Raw genomic sequence first — 19,715 nt, 5'->3', positions numbered from 1 at the left:
ATATTATTACTTATAACGATGTTTTATTTTTTCCTTTTAGTGAACTTTTGGAGAAACTCTGTGTGTCATTGTACGATGTCTTCAGGCCCTTGATCATTCACGTTATTCACTTAGAGACTCTATCAGAACTTTGTGGAATTCTTAAAAATGAAGTGCTTGAAGATCATGTACAGAACAATGGTAAATAATAATTTAGAAAATTTTAAGTCTTTAAAAATTTTTTTTAATGTTTTTATTTTATTTTTGAGAAAGAGAGAAAGAGCACGCGCGGATGGGAGAGGAGCAGAGAGAGGGGAAGACACAGAATCCGAAGCAGGTTCCAGGCTCCAAGCTGTCAGTACAGAGCCCTACACAGACTTGAACCCATGAATTGTGAGATCATGCCCTGAGCTGAAGTTAGATGCCCAACTGACTGAGCCACCCAGGCACCCCAAAATTTCAAGTCTTTTTTAATTATATCTGTGGCTCAATGAATTTGAAAACCCCCTGTCTTCTACTCTCCTGACTTATATAAATTTAATATTTTTATAGCCTGGCTTGATGCCTTGTCCCTTTCTAAATCAAGATGCACCTTACTTTTTGACTAGAGGTACAAATTAAACAGGGAAAGAATTTTAAAATCTGAGCAAAATTAGTAATAAAATAATTGTAGTTACTTTTCTTTCTGGCATCTGAGATCCATAGAGAATTGTCAGTGTGGGGTTAGTCATTTCTAAAACATTTTTACCAGAATACATAAAGTCATTGACTATATTGCATCCTCTTGACTTAAAAACAAATTATTTTAGCATACATACATAATAATGACTTACCATTTTTGAAATTACAGATAAAAACAATTCTCTGAAAAGCTCTAACCATCTGATATATTCTTTAATACTGTATTTGATTTGATTGTCATTTTCCTAAAGGTACTTAGTTAGGTACCTTAAAAAAAAAAAACCAAACCCCTCAAGTAGTTAATTTACTGGCAGAAATTATTGTCTTCACTTTGACTTTCCTTAGGAGACACTATAGGTTTGTTATGCTTCCAGAGTTTCTTATTCTACTGCATTTACTTCATTCTAAGATGTGTATTTTCTCACATATTAATTCTCTGAATTAAATTGAGTATGTATGTTATCATGTAGTGTCTCTTAATGCCCCAGCCCCGGGAAAGCTCTTACTGAATTACTGGTTTGTCTTAACACTCTTGGCATCTCAGGAATGAAGAAATTCTATATGAACTCATATTTCATTTTAGGTTTTTACTCATTTTTCTTTGTAGAAACATGAACAGGTTATTTACTATCTGTGGGACTCCATTTATTTGTAAAATCAGAATGATACTCCCACTAATAAGCTGCTCTAACCTTCTCTCAGGATTGATCCTAAGCTGTATGCAAGATTACTTTTAAAAAGCACAAAACACCTTAAAATCCAGATTTTATTAGTCACGTTAGTAATAGAAATAATGTCACAAAGTCCGAGGAAGAAGGTATAAGAGCAAATTTATTTCCCAGTTTTCAATTTGAGGAAATTGAAAGACGTTTATTAAATTTTTTTGAGGTCTTTGAATCATACTGAAATAGAATTCTGCCACAGTCCCTGAGGCAAAACTGGTTTCTACCGTTACTAGACAATTTAGTAATATTTTTGCTTGTTTAAAGAGAGCATTTTTCTGAATATAAAGAAATGGATGATTACACTCTTTTATCAGCTGAACAACTGGGAGCGTTTGCAGCTGGAGTAAAGCAGATGCTGGAAGATGTACAAGAGCGGCTTGTCTACAGAACCCACATCTACATTCAGACAGACATCACGGGCTACAAACCTGCTCCGGGAGACTTGGCCTATCCGGATAAGTTGGTGATGATGGAGGTAGGGGCCCCTCACCCGATCTCTCCCTCAGTCCCACACACTTTTTGGATGTTTTGTACGGGCGAACGAGGATTTTTCTTTTTACTTCTCATTCAAGATGTAAAATCAAGATAAACTTGCCATAAAATCATAGGAAATAATATGAAATAAAAATTGAACAGAAATGATGTTAGGTTGTTTTTCCTTCAGGTTGTATTTTATAATTCAGTACCCTTCCCTTTTCTAGAAAATAATGTCTCAATTTTTAAATAGAATTTGTGCTCCCTGTGATTGCTCTCTCTCTTTTTTTTCTTTTTCTTTTTCTTTTTTAAATAAATGGCTAAGAAGAGGGTTAATAATATAGGATCCACTATAGTCGTTGGTCACATAACCAATCATGTGTCATTCCGTCTCATAAAAACCCTGGGGGATGTCTCCTCAAAATTATACAGAATTTATGTCCAGTTTATGGTTTGAAGACTTAGATTTATCATCTCACTGATTCAGTTACATATGAATATTTTCTTTGAGTGCTGTAGAGTTTAAATAATGCTGAGGATATTAGTACTAAAACAGAATTAGAATCTAGAACTTTTATTATTATTGTTTTTTTTGAGTGGTAGAGGGAGAGAGAGAAATCCAAGCAAGCCCCACTTCCAGCATGGCTCGATATCGCTACTGTGAGATCATGACCTGAACTGAAATCAAGAGTTCAATTGATTGAGCCACCCAGGCAGCCCAGAGTCTAGAACTTTCTTAATGTAAGTTTCAAATATGAGCAAAAAGTAGAATAATACAATGAACTCTTACATTTTATTATCCTAGCTTTTACATGGCCAGTCTTATTTCACTAAGATCTCCATTACTCCCCCTCCTCACCATTAGTTATTTTTGAGCAACTTCCAAACACTTTATCAGTAAATACTTCAGTTGGTAACTTTAAAAGGTAAGGGCATGTTTTATTGTTTGTAGTGAAGTCTTTTTTTCCAGTTTCATTAAAAAATAATTAGTATATATCAGTGTATAAGCCTAAGGCATATAGCGTGATGATTTGATTTACATACATTATAAGATGATTATCACAGTAGGTTTAGTTAACATTCATCATCTCATATGGATAGCAATGAAAAGAAATTTCTGTAGAGGCATTCGGGTGGCTCAGTCGGTTAAGTATCCAACTCTTGATTTTGGCTCAGATCATGATCTCATGGTTTGTGAGATAGAGCCCTGCATCGGGTCTGTGCTGACACAGTGGAGCCTGCTTGGGATTCTCTCTCTCCCTCTCTCTCTGCCCCTCCCTTGCTCATGTGCACACGCTCTCTCAAAATAAATAAACATTAAAAAAAATTTATTTTTGTGTGATGAGACCCCTAAGGATCTACCTCTCAACAACCTTCCTATCTGTCATATAGCATTGGTTTTTTGTTTTTTTTTAATTTTTAATGTTTTATTTATTTCTGAGAGAGAGACAGCATGAGCAGGGGAGGGTCAGAGAGAGAGGGAGATACAGAATCCGAAGCAGCCTCCAGGCTCTGAGCTAGACATCAGCACAGAGCCTGATGCGGGGCTTGAACCCACGAACTGTGAGATCATGACCTGAGCCGATGTCGGATGCTTAACCGACTGAGCCACCCAGGTGCCCCAGGCCAGTTTTATTATAGAATGTGCCACATTCTGGATTTGTCTGATTGTTTTCTTCATAATTTAGATTCAGATTATACTTTTTCTTTATTTTTTTGCACGAATAGTATATAGTTGATGTTTTGTACTTGTTTATCACATCAAAGGCATATAATGTCAGGATGTTCCATAATTGGTTAATGTAGTAGTTGCTGACTTTCATTATAAAAGTGCATTACCCCCTTTGTAATTAGTGAGTAATGATGAAATGATACTTAGAGATTATGTGAGTTCCCTAGCATCTTTTTACCCAGTGGTTATTGCAACCATTAATGATCTGTGGCTGAACCAGTTATTACATTGGGAGTAACAAAATGGCATTTTTCATATTGGCCATTTCATCTACATTTATTAGCTGGCAATCTGCTGTAAAGAATTAATTTCTCTTTCTCCTTCCTCTTATCCCTGTCCCTTGTACAGGATTCTTTAAAAGAAGTCATATAATCTGTTGTCATTATTTTATTTTTGGAGCTCAGAATTGTCCCAAATCTGACTAATGGAGGTCCCTTTTGTTAGCTTCTTTGTCCTTTTGACATGTCCCCATAATCTTTGAGGACTTTTTTCTTAAACAGTTTTATTGAATTATAGTTTATAAACTCTATAATTCACTCATTTGGGGTTTATAATTTAGTGATTTTTTTAATATGTTCATGTTCATGAAAAGGTACATTTGACACCACAGTCAATTTTAGACCATTTTTATCATCTCAGAAAGAAACCCTGTACCTTTTATCTATAGTCGCCCTCCTACCCCAGCTTGAGGCAAACATTAATTTCTGTCTCTAGATTGCTCTGTTCTAGACTTTTCATATGAATAGAATTATATAATATATGGTGTTTTATGATGTCTTGCATTTAGAGTGTTTTCACAGTTTAGCCATGTTATATATTAGTACTTCATGCCTTTTTATGGCTGGAAATCTTCCATTGTATGGATAGATCCCATTTTGTTGATCCATTTTTCCACCTACGGACACGTGGGGTGCTCCCACCTGCTGGGTGTTATAAGTAATACTGCTACAAAACATTCATGTACACATTTTTGTGTGGACATGTGTTTCATTTCGCTCCTGTATATGCCTAGGAGTGGAGTTGCTGAGTAGTATAGTAATTCTGTGTTTAATCATTTGAAGAACTGCCAGATTGTTTTCCAAAGTGGCTGCACCAGTTTACATTCCCACCAGCAGTGCAGGAGGGTTCTGATTTCTCCACCTACTTGCCAACTCCTGTCAGTATTTGACTTTTTGATTTCAACCACTTAGATATGAAGTGGTATTTTGTTGTGGTTTTGATTTGCATGTTGTCTTTGCATCATTTGTTGTCCGAGCCTTCTGTCCAGTTGTCCCACTGTCATGTGTTGAAAGACCACTCTTTCCTGTCGGATGGTCTCGGCCCCCTTATTGAAGTTAGTTGCTCATAGATTTTTTTTGTTTTATTTCTAAACTCTCAGTTTTCTTCTGTTGATCTTTATGTCAATTTTTGTGTGTCATACTGGTTTGATTATTGTTTTATAATAAATTTTGAAATTGGGAAGTATGAATTCTCTTATCTTCTTCCTTTTTAAGATTGTTTTGACTGTTTTTGGTCCATTGCATTTCCATATGAATTTTAGAATCAACTTGTCAGTTTCTACAGAGAAATCAGCTGAGATCTGGTTAGGCATTGCCTTGGATCTGTCAATTAATTTGGGGACTGTTGCCATAATGTTAAGTCTTCTAATCCATGAACATGGAATATTTTGAAATTATTTAGATTTTTTAAGTTTCTTTCAATGCTAGTTTTCAGAGGATAACTTTTATACTTCTTTCATTTAATTTATTCCTAAGTATTTTATTCTTTTTGATCCTAATGTAAATGGAACTATTTTCTTTTCCTTTCTTTTTCTTTTCTTTTTTTTTCAAGAGAGAGAGATGGACAGAGAGAACCTTAAGCAGGCTCCACACTCAGTGTGGAGCCCGATATGGGGCTCAATCCCATGACTCTGGTATCATGACATAAGCCCAAATCAAGACTCAGATGCTTAACCAACTGAGCCACCCAGGCTCCCTGGACTTTCTTTTCTTTTTTTTTTAATATTTATTTTATTTTTTTTGAGAGAGAGTGTGTGTGTGTGTGCATGCAAGTAGGGGAGGGGCAGAGAGAGAGAGGGAAAGAGAAGATCCCAAGCTGGCTCCACGCTATCAGTGCAGAGCTCAACATGGGACTCGAGCTCAAGAGATCATGACCTAAGCCAAAATCCAGAGTTGCTTAACCAAGTGAGCCACTCAGGTGCCCCACTGGACTTATTTTCTTAATTCTCTTTTTTGATTGTTCATTGCATGTGTGTAGAAATATGTTTTGTTTTAATATATTGATCTTGTATCCTGAAATCTTGTTGGACTAGCTTATTCTAAGTTTTTTAGTGAATTCCTTAGGATTTTCTATATATGTATGTGTAAATATATATGTGTTTATGTACCTAAGATCATGTCATCTGCAAATAGTTTTACTTCTTTTTTTCCAATCTTAATGCCTTTTATGTACCTCTCTTGCCTAATTGTCCTAGCTAGAACCTCAAATACAGTGTTGAATAGAAATGGTGAGACAACGGGGCACCTGGGTGGCTCAGTCAGTTAAGTATCTGACTCTTGATTTCGGCTCAGGTCATGATCTCATGGTTTGTGGGACTGAGCCCTCATCTGGCTCTGCGCTGTCAGCACAAAGCCTGCTTGGTATGCTCTCTCTCTCTTTCTGCCCCTCCCTTGCGCGTGTTACTCTCTCTCAAAATAAGTAAATAAACATTAAAAAAAAAAAGAAATGGTGAAACCATGTATCCTTGTCTTATTCCTGATATTCAGGGGAAAGCATCCAGTCTTTGACCATTTAGTATGATGTTAGCTGTGGGTTATTCATACATGCCCTTTATCAGGTTGAGGAAATTCCTCCCTCCCCCTTTTTTTTTAGAGAGAGAAAGAGTGAGCAGGGGAGGGGCACAGGGAGAGAGAGGGAGAAATCTGAGTAGGCCCTACACTCAGTGTGGATCCCTGGGATCATGACCTGAGCTGAAATCTAGAGTCTATGCTCAACTGACTAAGCCATTCATGCACCCCGAGAAGGTCCCTATCTATTCTGTTCCTGGAGTGTTTTTATTATGAAATGGTGTTAGTTTTTGTCAGATGTTTTTCTGCATGTATTAGGATGATCTAGTGATTTTATTCTGTTGATATATTACATTAATCAATTTTTGAAGTTAAACCAACCTTGCATTCCTGAGATAAATTCCATTTGTTGTGGTGTGTAATTCTTTTTATAGGTTTCTGGATTCAGTTTGCTAGTATTTTGGCAAAGATTTTTGTGTACATATTTATAAGAGATACTGGTGGATAGTTCTCTCTTTTCTTGATATCTTTGTCTGGTTTTGATATCAGGGTAATACTGGCTTTGTCAGAGTTGGGAAGTATTCCCTCTTCTGTTTTTTGGAAGAGTTTGTGAAGAATTTTGGTGTTAATTTAAATGTTTGGTTGAATTCAGTGGTGAAGCAATCTGGGCTTGACTTTTCTTAGTGGGTAATTTTTGTATTCAGTCTTTTCACTTGTTACGGGTTTATTCATATTGTCTATTTCTTCTTGAATCAGTTTTAATAGTTTGTATTTTTTAGGAATTTTTCCATTTCATGTAAGTTATCTAATTTGTTGTTATACAGTTGTTCATTGTTGTTACATTTACATTTTTTTATTTCTCTAAGATTGGTATTACTGTTCCCTCTTTATATGTGATTCCGGTAATTTGAGTCTTCTTTTTATCTTGGTCAAACTAGATTTCTTTGCTTTCTTGCACAAGATGACCCAGGTACTTATCTTTTACCTTTCTTTTTTTTTAAAATTTTTTAGTGTTTTTTATTTATTTCTGAGAAAGAGAGAGAGAGAGTGTGAGCAGGAGAGGGTCAGAGAGAGAGGGAGATACAGAGTCTGAAACAGGCTTCAGGCTCTGAGCTAGCTATAAGCACAGAGCCTGACATGGGGCTTGAACCCATGAACCGTGAGATTATGACCTGAGCCGAAGTTGGACACTTAACCGACTGAGCCACCCAGGCACCCCTCTTTTACCTTTCTTGACCTAGACGTGGAGTCACCTGTTTCTCCAAGAAGTTTGGGAGGAGAGTCGTGTTTAGAAATCAAGATTTGAGTGCTAGGTGTTTTCATTGCTAGCATTGGATGTCATTACTTCTAACCTCTTTTATAGGCCAGTGGTAGAAAAAATATAATTTTAAATGTCATGAGTTTATACTGAAACCTCTAATTCAAATCCATTTCTTCTTCTTCATTTTTCCCCATTCTATATGTTTCTCTCTTCTCTCAGAAAAGAAACTGTGGCTTCCAATACCTTCCATGTATTTATTCATTTGCTCCAAGTTACAACATACTCAAAAAGAGTTTTAAAATTATACCACTAATACCATAGCTAATAAGAAACTCAGTAAATTCAAGGTTTTTTGTACTTCTTTTGGTCTTTAAATTATATCTTACCAAGATACACAATCAGATTACTTTCCAACCTATACCTTTGATTCTAACTGTTGATCTGAGGATTTTAAACTAAGAGCCAATCTCCTTAGACTCAGGATTTTGCCCACGCAAAGTTGCCATATGCATGGCCTAGGGGAACTGTAGAGTCAGATCTAGGTTCAAATTCTAGCTGTGTCAATCAGTGTCTGTTACCTAGTTACTGTGAATATGTTATTATTTGTAAAGGAGGTTTAACAATACTGGCTGTGGAGGTTTGTTGTGAGAGAAGAGATAGTGGGTAGAAAGCACTTGACCTACTAGTCATATAGGAGATGATGGCTGTTACTTCATAACCCTTGAAATATTTAAAAACAATATTTGACTTTTTTAAGTCTTTAATAAGAAATGAGTGAAATATATAACTGATCAGTTAAAAATTATTTTTTCTTCTAAATTTTTTAAAGTTTATTTACTTATTTTGAGATAGAGTATGAGGAGGGGAGGTGCAGAGGGACAGTTTTTGCACTGGCAGCGCAGATCCCGACATGGGGCTTGAACTCACAAACTGTGAGATTATGACCCAAGCTGAAATCAGGAGTTGGATGCCTAACTGACTAAACCACCCAGGTGCCTCAAAATTGTTTTTTTTTTTTTTTTTAAGTTTAGTTTCTTCCCAGCTTTATTGAGATACAGTTGACATACAACATTATATAAGTTTAGGGTGTACAACCGTAGTGGTTTAACATATGTATACAGTGGGAAATCTTTATCACAGTAAATTAGTTAGCGTCCATCATTTCACATAGTTATGTTTTTGTGTGTGTGTACATAGTGAGACCTTAAAAAAATCTATTCTCTTAGCATCTTTCAAATATACAACACAAACTCCCCCACAACCACCAGTCTTTTCTTAGTTTCTATGAGTTTGGGTTATTTATTATTTAAAAATAAGACATTGGCTTCTTAATAAAGGTGAGTTTTGATGTTTCTGTTTTTCTGTAGTAAAATTTAAAACGAAGGGCGTTGTTCTTTCAGTTTCCCTTACCTATAAGAAGGTGACTTTTTTAATGTTTGTTTTTATTTTTGAGAGTGTGTGTGAGAGGCAGAGAGAGGTGGGGACAGAGGATCTGAAGTGGGCTCCATGCTGACAGCAGAAAGCCCCATGTGGGGCTCGAACTCACCAACCGTGAGGTCAGGACCTGAGCCAAAGTCATATGCTTAACTAACTGAGCCATCTAGGGGCCCCAGAATATGACTACTTTTTAACTTATTAAAACAAATTACATGATCCAGTTTATTTGAATATCTAAAATATTTAAAATAAAAGTGCATTTTATTTTATTTTATTATTTTTTTAAATGTTAGAGAGAGAGAGAGAGAGAATGTGTGTGAGTAGGGAAGGAGCAGAGAGAGAGAGAGGAAAGAGAGACTCCCAAGAAGGCTCTGCCCTGTCAGTGCAGAGTCTGATGTGGGGCTCCATCCCACAAACTGAGATTGTGACCTGAGCTGAAATCAAGAGTTAGACAATCGATTGAGCCACCAGGCACCCCTAAACAGTTATCAGTAGCAGCCTGATTATTTTATTTGAAAAGTTCCAAAGGAAATTTTCCTACCTGTAAATTTGAAAATGTTCCCTGAAATAATTTTGCTAAGTCATTACATGTTTCTAATGTATTTTTAAAAATGTAGTCTAATTTTTCCAAGATTTATAAACTATCTTACCTTAATTATTATTGGCTTACAGCAGGAGCGCTGACTTAAATTTATTAGTCTGTGAAAAATAGTTTAAAGTCCATTTCTTCCTAAGTGTAGCCTATATTCATCCCCATACCTTTTGTTCCTGAGTAATCGCTGTTGTTAAGTTATAAATGTGGCTCAGATTTTATCCTGTTTCTGTTTAGACTACTTTTCCTGGATGTCACACATCCTGATTTTCTTTTCTTGTTTAATAGATTTTACTTTTTAGAATAGTTTTAGATATACAGAAAAATTGAGAAGGTAGTACAGAGAGGTCCCATGTACTCCACATCCAGTCGTCTCTGCTAATTAACATCTTATGTTAGTATGGTACATTTGCTATGGTTAATGAGCCAGTAATGATACAGTGGTATTAATTAAAGGCCATAGTTTATTTGGATTTCCTTAGTTTTTATGTAATGTCTTTTTCAATTCCAGGAACCCATTATCCCATTTATGATACTATATTGCATTTGTTTTTCATATTCTCTTAGGCTCTTCTTGCTTATGACAGTTTCTCAGACTTTCCTTGTTTTTGATGATTTTAATTTAACATTTCTGAGGAGAATTGGTTAAGTATTTTATAGGGTTTCCACCTCCCACTCCCCACCACACCCCCCGCCATTGGAATTTGATGTTTTTCTCCTGATTAGACTGGGGGGTATGTGTTTTGAGGAGGAAAACCCAAAGTACCTTTTTTAGCACATCATGTCTAAGGTAGATGCTGTCAACATGACTTATCAAGTTGTTACTGACCTTGTTCACCTAGCTGAGATAGCATTGTCAGCTTTCTTCGCTGGAAAGTTGATCTTTTTGCCCAAGCTGTGTGCTTCCTTGAGGTGCAGAGTATTTACATAAATTATTTAGAATTTTTTTTACAAGGGAAATATTTTTCCTTCTATGCATATATGTATGTATTTAATCATTTATTGATACCAGTAGGGACTTATAGATATTTATTTTATACTTTGGGTTATAGTCCACTGCTATTTAATCTATTGGTCAAATAGTTCCAACTTTGACCACTGGGAGCTCTTTCAGTTGGTTCCTGAGTCCCTTTGACATATCCCTGGCTTATAGGTTTGTTTGTATGTTTTTTGAGCACTTCCTGGTCTCCTGGCTCTGTAATGTGCTCCAGGCGCATCTGGTCTATTTCCCGGCGTAGCCCTATAGTCACCATTTCTCCAAGGAGTCCTGGCATCTGTCATTGGAGAATGGTATTAGAAAACAAAGTCTAGGTGCTGGGTGTGCTCATAGCTATAGAGGGTTCCTCTTGGATCCTCTCAGCTGACAGAGCAAAGAAATACATGTATGTATACTAACCCATTCCTGTTGCTGCACATCCTCACCAGCATATTCACTTAACTTATTTCAGTGCCTAGGCTGATAAATGTGTAGTAAGAAGTATGTTTGTTTTAAAGCTAACAGACTTGAAATATACCAGGCTATTTGGTTTAATGCCCTCACCTATCTTATGAATATACTCCTCAGCTTTCATCCCTTCTCCTAACTTCTATTTAAATTTATATTTTGGGTAGTTATATTAATTGTTTGCAGAGTACTTATATATATATATATATATATATGTATATAAAATATGAAAAATCAACCATGCAGGGATCAGATACATGATAGGTAGAGCATGTAGTATTGGGGCTGTTAGTCTGTTAGTTTTTTGCCCAGCTTTTCTTATTCTGCAGGCTCATAGTAGGAATTCTTTGGCATCTGGATACTGCCAGTAATTCCAGGGAACCAATAGATAGTTCCATTTACAGGAGTTACCTTGGCATTGAAGACCATCAAGTGTATATGACAAAGACTGGATCTGTTTCTCAGCCCAATCTGGGTAATTGTGTTCTTTTCCTTGTTCCCCTCCTTTCCTTGTTGTCTTTATAGTAGTTTCATATTGCAGACAGAATGCCTCTCATAGTCTATCTAATAGGCCGTTAGGTGATGACATTACTAAAGGCCCCCTCCCAGTATAATTTAGTGATGCATTTAGTATGTTTAGTCAGTCATCACATGGCCAGTATCCTGATGCTTTCTTGTGTAGACCTTTTGGTTTAAGGACACTGCTTTTGGTAAGTATGCTTGCTTTGTTTTTCTTTTGGTGAGGGGCAGGGGTAAAAAGTGATCTTCTGTGCCATCTGTGTGCCATTTAGGGATTAGCTACACTTTCTGGTTTCTGCACACAGAGTAAGAGGACTGGCCGGAGTCGGTCTCCCAAATAGTTCTCTGGCCATTCCTTTTGGCAGTAGCTAGGTTTCTGTTAGGTCTCCATTTCACTACTAACTTAGTAGTTAGTGACCTGTGTGTATTTGGTGTTATGTTTTCAGCAGTGAAGAAGGGTTGAATAGCCTTAGTCCATAAGCTAATTTTTAATAATCTGAAAAATAGCTTGCTATAGCCGTTCACACATAAAGAGAAAATGAGTTGTTTGAATTGGCCAGTTACTTGATAAGCATTTCTGACATTCAGAATGTATCCAATCTTAAACTTTGTTTCTAAACATGAAGTTGAAAGTAGCTTTCTATATGAGCCTTGTGTGTTTGACCGTCTGGCAAATACCTGGCCATGGTTCTGACATGAGTGGTTCACAGAAGGCCATGTATGTGTTTATGGGAATAGGGACACTCTATACTAATTTAATTTTTTCACTTTCGTGGGTTGTTTTGCCTCAGTTCTCTTCATTAGTCCATTCATTTGTTAACTAGGTGGGTTTTTGTGGGTTTTTTTTAACTTTTTGGAAAGAATGTGTTCATATTGCTAAATACAGCCGAAAACTACACTTTAATTTTCTTCCTGATTTCTTTACACAGCAAATTGCACAGAGTTTAAAAGATGAACAGAAGAAGGTACCTACGGAAACTTCATTTTCAGATGTTCAGTTAGAGGAAACAGAGTCTAATAACCTAACAAAATCTGGTATGTTAATGTTTAAACCAACTTTTATTCATTCATTTAAGCTTTTGTTGAGGACTCATCATGTTCCAGGCATGAGAAACAGCTTGTGTGCCTTCGAGGAGCCCACACACAAGTGGGGGGAGATTGACAAGCCACAGATGTAATTCAGTGGTGACATGCCTAAAGTTATACACAGGCCACTCTTGGATCATGGACAGAGGTCATCAAAATTATGAAAGGAGATTCACATGTTCAGTGAGACATGTGGTGTCTGAAAGCTGGTTATAAAGGCAAGAACAAAGCCAGGTGAATAAGGTTGTTTGAGACAGACTAGCATGGAAGCAGGCATGCAAGAATGGAGGTCATGGGGTGCTTTGGGGAAGTCAGGAGGTTTGGGATGTTTAGACATTGTTTATTTATAGGGAAGGAGCAGATAAAACAGGCCGCGTAGGTGTCAGTGATAGCCTTGTGGGCTTTGAACTTCTTGGTAGTATAGTGTATTAGCATCTTGGTACCACCAGATATGAGTGCCTGGGACTGGGATAAAGTACTGATGGAAATGTATGGGATAGCTTGGACTATGGTGCATTTTTTGCAGGGAGCAAAACTGTCGAGGAATTGTCCTGGATGCTCACGAGTTATGTAGACAGCGAGCTGGCTTGTTATCTCTCCTTCTCGCTGTAAGGGGGACAGTGAAGCTCAGCTCCTCATGGAGCCAGGATGGCCTGGGAAGGGGGTACTGAGAGTGGGAGCCTTGCAAGGGTCCCAGCTGCCTCCACGTTCCCAGGTTTAGGGCATCATCAGGTATTGTGAGTTAGTCTATGAACAGTTGATACCTCAGCCAGAGCGCCAGGCAGCCTGGATACTCCCTCTCTGGCAAAGCCATTTTATCATGCTTGCCCCATAGGGAGAGAGACCCATAGGGGGTTAAAATTTCCTCCCCTGAAATAGAATCTGTGCCATGTCTTAGTATACCTCTTGGTCCTAGTATACACCTTGGTCCTAGAAAACCTTCTCAGGAGTAATTGGAGAGACTAGATTACATTTTTGTCTTGCCAGCCCTGGTCTTGTACACTTTCCCTTTCCCCAGGAGAGTCTGTATTATTTTACCTATGCCTGGCCTGAAAATTAATAAGGCATTGTTGGCAGAACTGTTGAGACTAGTTAGGAGATTTTTTTGTTTTCCATTTGAAAGATAAAGGTGGTTTGAAGCAGGGTACTAATGAGAGATGGAGAGAAGTATATAGATGAGACTCATGGTTAGAAGCTTGAGTCAGTAGAATTTGATGTCATGCTAGATGCGGGGGCTGAGGAAGACTTAGTAGGGTCCATGTAGACAACTAAGAGGATTTGTGTATATTAATCTGGAGCCAAGCTGTTCAATATGGTAGCCACCTGCCACTGAGCATGTGAAATGTGGCTCGCCTGAATATGCTGTTAGCATGTAAAATGCACACCAAATTTCTAAGGCTTAACATGAAGAATGGAAAATACCTTATTAGTAATTTCTGATTACATGTTAAAATGGTGATATTTTAGATATATTGGGTTAAATATATTAAAACCCATTCCATTTTTTTTTTTTTTTTGCCTTTCTCAATGTGGCATTTTAATGTGTCACATCTATGGCTCGCATTGTGTTTCTGTTGGACAGCACAGCTCTAGAGCTATAAAGAGGAAGACTGACTTGGATATGAAGACAGTGGAGTACTTGATGCTGTGGGCCTGTATAGGATCACCCCAGCACCCAGAATAGAGTGATAGTAACAGAAATCTGAGAGAAAGAGAGAGAGAGAGAGAGAGAAAAGAATCTGAAAGCAAACCTTAACAGGTACTGACAGTAAGGAGCAAAATGGAGTGTCCTGGGCTAAGTGAGGAGGAACAGCCAGAGAGGTCAGAAGCGAGCAAGAGGGTAAGGTGTGATTGAAGCCAAAGGAGGAGGTGTTGGCAGTGTAGCTTGGGTAAACAGGTGAGAAATAGGACATCACACAGATACTGTGGTCAGAGTGGGATGCTAGGGTTTAATAATTAAGAGGTAGAATCGTTTGGAGTAATAAGAAAGTCTTTAGAAAGTAGTAAAATACTACTGAGCGCAAGTCTTAAGAAAATCTGTCTGTAGGGTTGGGGGTGCAGGGGTGGAAATGAAGGTCTTTGGAATTGGGAGGGTCAGGGACAGCCATATGGTTGTTTGTATGATTATTGATGGTACTTACAATGGTGATGGAATTTGGGATGGAAAAAGCAAGACTGAGTCAAATGGCAGGGGGAGCAAACAAAGAGTATAATCCCTTTTCTCAGTTCTTGGTATGCCGGCAGTGAGAATGAGAAGCCTCCAAAGTGAGGGCTTTGAACAACATGGCGTTCCTGTAGTAGAACTAGGTGTCCCGGCCACTGTGAGGAACCATTGTGTGAAGAGGCTGATAATCAGTGTCTTAAAAAGGATAGGCTGTTCTCTGCGTAGGGCGGGTGAGGGGAGGGTGGGCTCAGGGACGATGCTGGAGGGAGACCACCGGAGGCTGAGGGAGAAGCCCTGTTACTTGGCTTTGTTCCTCTCTTTATTCTATTGGGGCAGCTAGTAGACACTTGCCTTTTGATGGTTTGCCACGTAAGTAAACTTTTCCTGTGTCAGTTGTTGTAATGTTAACTATACTTCACAGGAAAGTGAAAAAATAAGCCAACTTCTGGCTTTAAAGTACTTAAAATAGATTTGTTTCACTAAACTTTTATTTGGGGGTAATTTTTTGGCTCTTTATTTTGAAGGAGGGGTCTTGCAGACATAATAGATACTTAATCTCCTAAATATTCTTTGATGAAATTTGTCTAGCTTATTCTTTTTAAGGAATATCATATAAAGTTATTTTAGTTTAAAGTATGGCCCCATAGAAGGGCTTTTGAAATGACACAGGTATTACATGCTTTTGAAAAGCAGAAAATTAAGCTTACAGAATTATAAAATGAAAGCACTAACCCACATCATTCTCCTCTTTGTTTTCACTCAAAACTCTATATACCACAATCTCTGGACCTCCTTCTAAGCATAGGCAGTTCTGCCTCTTTTTTAAAAAAGGGAATTATGTTTTACTTGGCTATACTTTTATTTTTTTATTATTGAAAAGATTTCAGATACACAGAAAAGTAGAAAAAATGACACAATGAACAGTGCCTACCAGTACCCACCACCTGGTTTAAGACTTCACATTTTATCACATTACATACACATATATTCTATTGCCAATCGTTTTATTATATATATATATACATATATATATATATATATTTTTTTAAGTTTACCTATTTACATAACCTCTACACTGAATGTTGGGCTCAAACTCATGACCCCAAGATCAAAAGCCTTATGCTCCTCTGACTGAGCCAGCTGTGTGCCCCAATCTTTTGCTAATCATTTTAATGTAAATTATTGACATCATTGCCAGTTTACTCTTGAGTATTTCATCATCTCTCCAGAAAGTAAGGACATCTCTTACATAACCATAAACCATGACTGCACTAAAACATAATGCCCTCCCCATATTTCATTCTCCCCTCTTGTTCCAAAGTGTTATCTTAGCTTTGCTTTTGTGGCTCATTTCAACTCTGATCTCTTGAGCCAAAACGGTTGTGCTTTCCTTACAAAGCCAACCAAGCCCTGCTCCGTCTCCTCCTCACCCTCAGCAGTGTCTGACCTGTCGTGGAGAGAAGGGGGACAATTCTCTTCACCTGGAAAGTGTATAGACTGAGGAGGCCTATGTAATACAGCTCAGATCATGGAAGGCAGGTTGTCAGGCAAACCAGCTTTGAAATTTTTCTGTTTAACACTGCTTTGTTTTCTTGTCATTCCTCCACCTCCATAGGCTCCCACTTGCTTCCACGTGACTACATACAGATCTACCTCCTTTTTGTATAATGTGTATATATTGTTCATTTATTCCATAAAGATTATTGATCACAGTTTGGGGATAGCTATTTGAGCTAAGCATATATATGAGGCTAGAATGTGTGTATATCACACATTGTAATCAATGGCATTGGGGTAATCTTGTTGCATTTTTTTTTTTTTTATGATTTTGTTTTTCTTTTTCTTTTTTTTAAATTAAGTAAAGTGTACCCCCAACATGGAGCTCGAACTTATGAATTCAAGAGTTCCATGCTCCATGCCAGGTGCTCCCCCTTGGCATTCTTGATTAAAGGTGAAAAAAACTAGAAAAAATGGATGCCTCTAGGTATTGATAACTAGCAAGAACAAACAGGTTATAGTTGCCATGCAAATAAGACAGACCTCTCTATGTGTGTGAAATGTGTCTTCTTTTCCATTTGGGTTTTTAGGTTCAACAGAATCCCTCAATCCTAGACCACAGACCACAATTTCTCCAGCAGATCTTCATGGAATGTGGTATCCTACAGTTCGAAGAACTCTTGTGTGTCTCTCCAAATTGTACAGATGCATAGATGTATGTGTGTAAATTCTGTATCTTCACTGTAAATTGCTTGCTCTTTCATGTGAAATTTTTTAATTTTAATTTTAAGATATTGATGTACTATTTTGTTGGTATTAAATTCAAATCATATGATTTTTCAGTATAGAGTTAAGGTTAAGCTCAGTCTAAGTTAGGAATTCTTAACCTGTGCATTCTAGAGACCCTTAGAATTCACTAGTGGCCTTTGAGGAGTGTGGGCAAAATTGTGTATGTATGTTTATATTTGTGTGTATATTTGTGTATATTTGTGTAGTTCTGAGAAGGCTTTTATTCCTTTTTATAGGGCTCTATGACCACATACTTTTTAAAACTACTAGTTAAGTCATCTGTTTTAGTTTAGTTTATAGATAAGGAAAAAGACATGCAGAAAGGTTAAGCGACATGTCCAGTGTCACATGGGCATAATATACATTTAGTATTAAATTTATTATTAAATGCATCTACATTAGTTTTGTACTCCATTTAAGTCAGCATCCTTGATAAGTAGTGTTAAGGTTGCATGTGTTTCTAATCATGGGATTAATTTTAGTTATTTGCTGAAATTAGCAGTCCTTTTTTTTTAAGCACCAACTTAAACACTGCATTGATTTTAGGTAAGAGTTATTGTATACATTCCAGAATGTTTAATATGATTAATGTAGATGCATAGTGATGGGTGATTATCAATCTTGAAAGATTAGATTTGTCTACATTTTTTTCCTAAGAAGTTGCTGCTGAACTAGTTTATAAGATTCAGTGTTCTTTTGTTTAAGTTTTATTTATTTAAGTAATTTCTATACCCAACATGGGGCTTGAACTTACCTCCCAAGATTAAGAATTATAGGCTCCTCTGACTGAGCCAGCCAGGCAACCCTAAAATTCAGTGGTTTTACTTTAAATTGTGTAACAACTCCAATAGCGTATAAAGAGAAAAGTGATTAAATACAACAGCTATGTAATTAATTGTCCAGATGCTACTGTTGCTTAAGAATATAGTTCAAAGGGGGTGTGTATATTCTCTCTACCCCCTGCATAGAGATACATTTTTTTAGAACTTGGTTTACTGAGGCTTTGTTTTAAAGTTGATTTTATTGAGTTTAAGAAAAGCCTCAACATAATGAAGTCACAGCTCCATGGGGTCAGAACCACATATGCCTTGTCCACCCACCACTACCCATCTGGCTATTAGCACAGAGCCTGGCATGAAATAGGTGCTCAGGAGATGTTGTCGAAAGGTCACATGAGTGTCTTGAGAGATGCAAACTACAAAACTATGTATTGGTCTAGAAATAGGAATATGAGTAGGAAATTCCAGGAGGAATATTGCCAATAATATAACTTAATTCAGTGGATGAGGGTAAGCAAGCATTCGTTGTTCGTTGTACTCAGCATACAATTTTTCTTTTTCCTGTGTTGTGAAACACGTCAGGGTAATGTTTTTCTTTTATTTCACCAGAGGGCAGTGTTCCAAGGATTATCCCAGGAAGCCTTGTCTGCCTGCATTCAGTCACTACTTGGAGCATCAGAGTCTATCAGCAAAAACAAGGTTTGATGAAGTGTTAGGTGAAATCTTGTTACCTATAACAGTATTGTTCAATACAGCATTTATTTATAGGCACAGAAATTTAAAGCCATTTTGGCAGTAGGATATGTTTTTTTAATATGATTTAATTTTGAGGCCCTTTAAGAGAAGCTAGAACAGTTGACCCTTGAACAGCACAGGAGTTACGGGGCACAGGTCCCCCCACAAAGTTGAAAATATATGTAGAACTTTTGATTCCTCAAAACACTGAACTACTGATAAATAGCCTTTTGTTGACTGGAAGCCTTACTGATAACATAGTCAATTAGCACACTTTGGATGTTACATGTGTTATGTACTGGATTCTTAACATAGAGTAAGCTAGAGAAAAGAAAATGTTATTAAGAAAGTCACGGGGAAGAGAAAATAACACTTACATTACTGTCCTCTAAAAACATGCACGAGTTTATAAGTGGACCAGTGCAGTTCAAATCATGTTCAAGACTCAGTTGTATTTTGTTATAGTGCTAAGTAAAGACTACGCTTTATGAAAGAGTGCCAACTTTGCTAAAGTACCAAAAATGGTACTTACGTTATGCATTCTGTAGGATAAAGGTTTCTTATTATAGCCTTAGAAACTGGGAAGGTAGTAGATTTCCTGTTTCCCTGGAAGACCAAAACTGTTTTCAAGGAAACATAGCCATTTATAATCATCCTTCAGTGATGGTTTTAAATAGTTGAATGGAGGAAACCAACCAAGTCTATTTGGAAGACAAGCGGTTGTGGCCAATGGGTTGCACGACTGGAAGTAGTGGCCATGACTTTGTGACTTCCAGTTGTTAATCAAGAAGGCATCTTGGGCTGAAGCCTGCTCCCAAGGCCTCTGAGATTTTTTTACAGCCTGGTCAGAAGTGTTGCTCTTTTTAACCCTCTGTTACAATACCTGTTGCCCCTGGGGAGGGAGCTGTGGGAGGTGTTTCCAGGGGAACTGTTTTGTTGCTTGAGTATTCAGGTTTTAGATAAATTAGTGACACACACACACACATGCACACACACACACACACACCCCACCTTCCCACAAAATAATTTGGGATT

General features: G+C 37.3%; 1 protein-coding gene across 2 annotated transcripts in view; it reads left to right on the top strand.

Annotated features, from left to right (window-relative positions):
- Positions 1-19,715, top strand: part of COG3 (component of oligomeric golgi complex 3) — a 64,761-nt gene that overhangs the window by 22,728 nt on the left and 22,318 nt on the right. For both annotated transcript variants that reach the window (XR_005532122.1, XM_039254370.1), the window contains exons 12-16: positions 41-180; positions 1,700-1,860; positions 12,560-12,665; positions 16,968-17,092; positions 18,555-18,644. Coding sequence is in view for 1 of the 2 variants with exons in the window: in XM_039254370.1 (XP_039110301.1) it covers positions 41-180; positions 1,700-1,860; positions 12,560-12,665; positions 16,968-17,092; positions 18,555-18,644 (622 nt within the window). In the remaining variant the exon portion in view is untranslated. The remainder of the gene's footprint in view (positions 1-40; positions 181-1,699; positions 1,861-12,559; positions 12,666-16,967; positions 17,093-18,554; positions 18,645-19,715) is intronic.

The sequence above is a fragment of the Hyaena hyaena genome, unplaced genomic scaffold (assembly GCF_003009895.1).
Source record: "Hyaena hyaena isolate Hyena2069 unplaced genomic scaffold, ASM300989v1 scaffold_483, whole genome shotgun sequence".
Taxonomy (NCBI): domain Eukaryota; kingdom Metazoa; phylum Chordata; class Mammalia; order Carnivora; family Hyaenidae; genus Hyaena; species Hyaena hyaena.
This window is presented reverse-complemented; position numbering and strand designations above follow the sequence as displayed.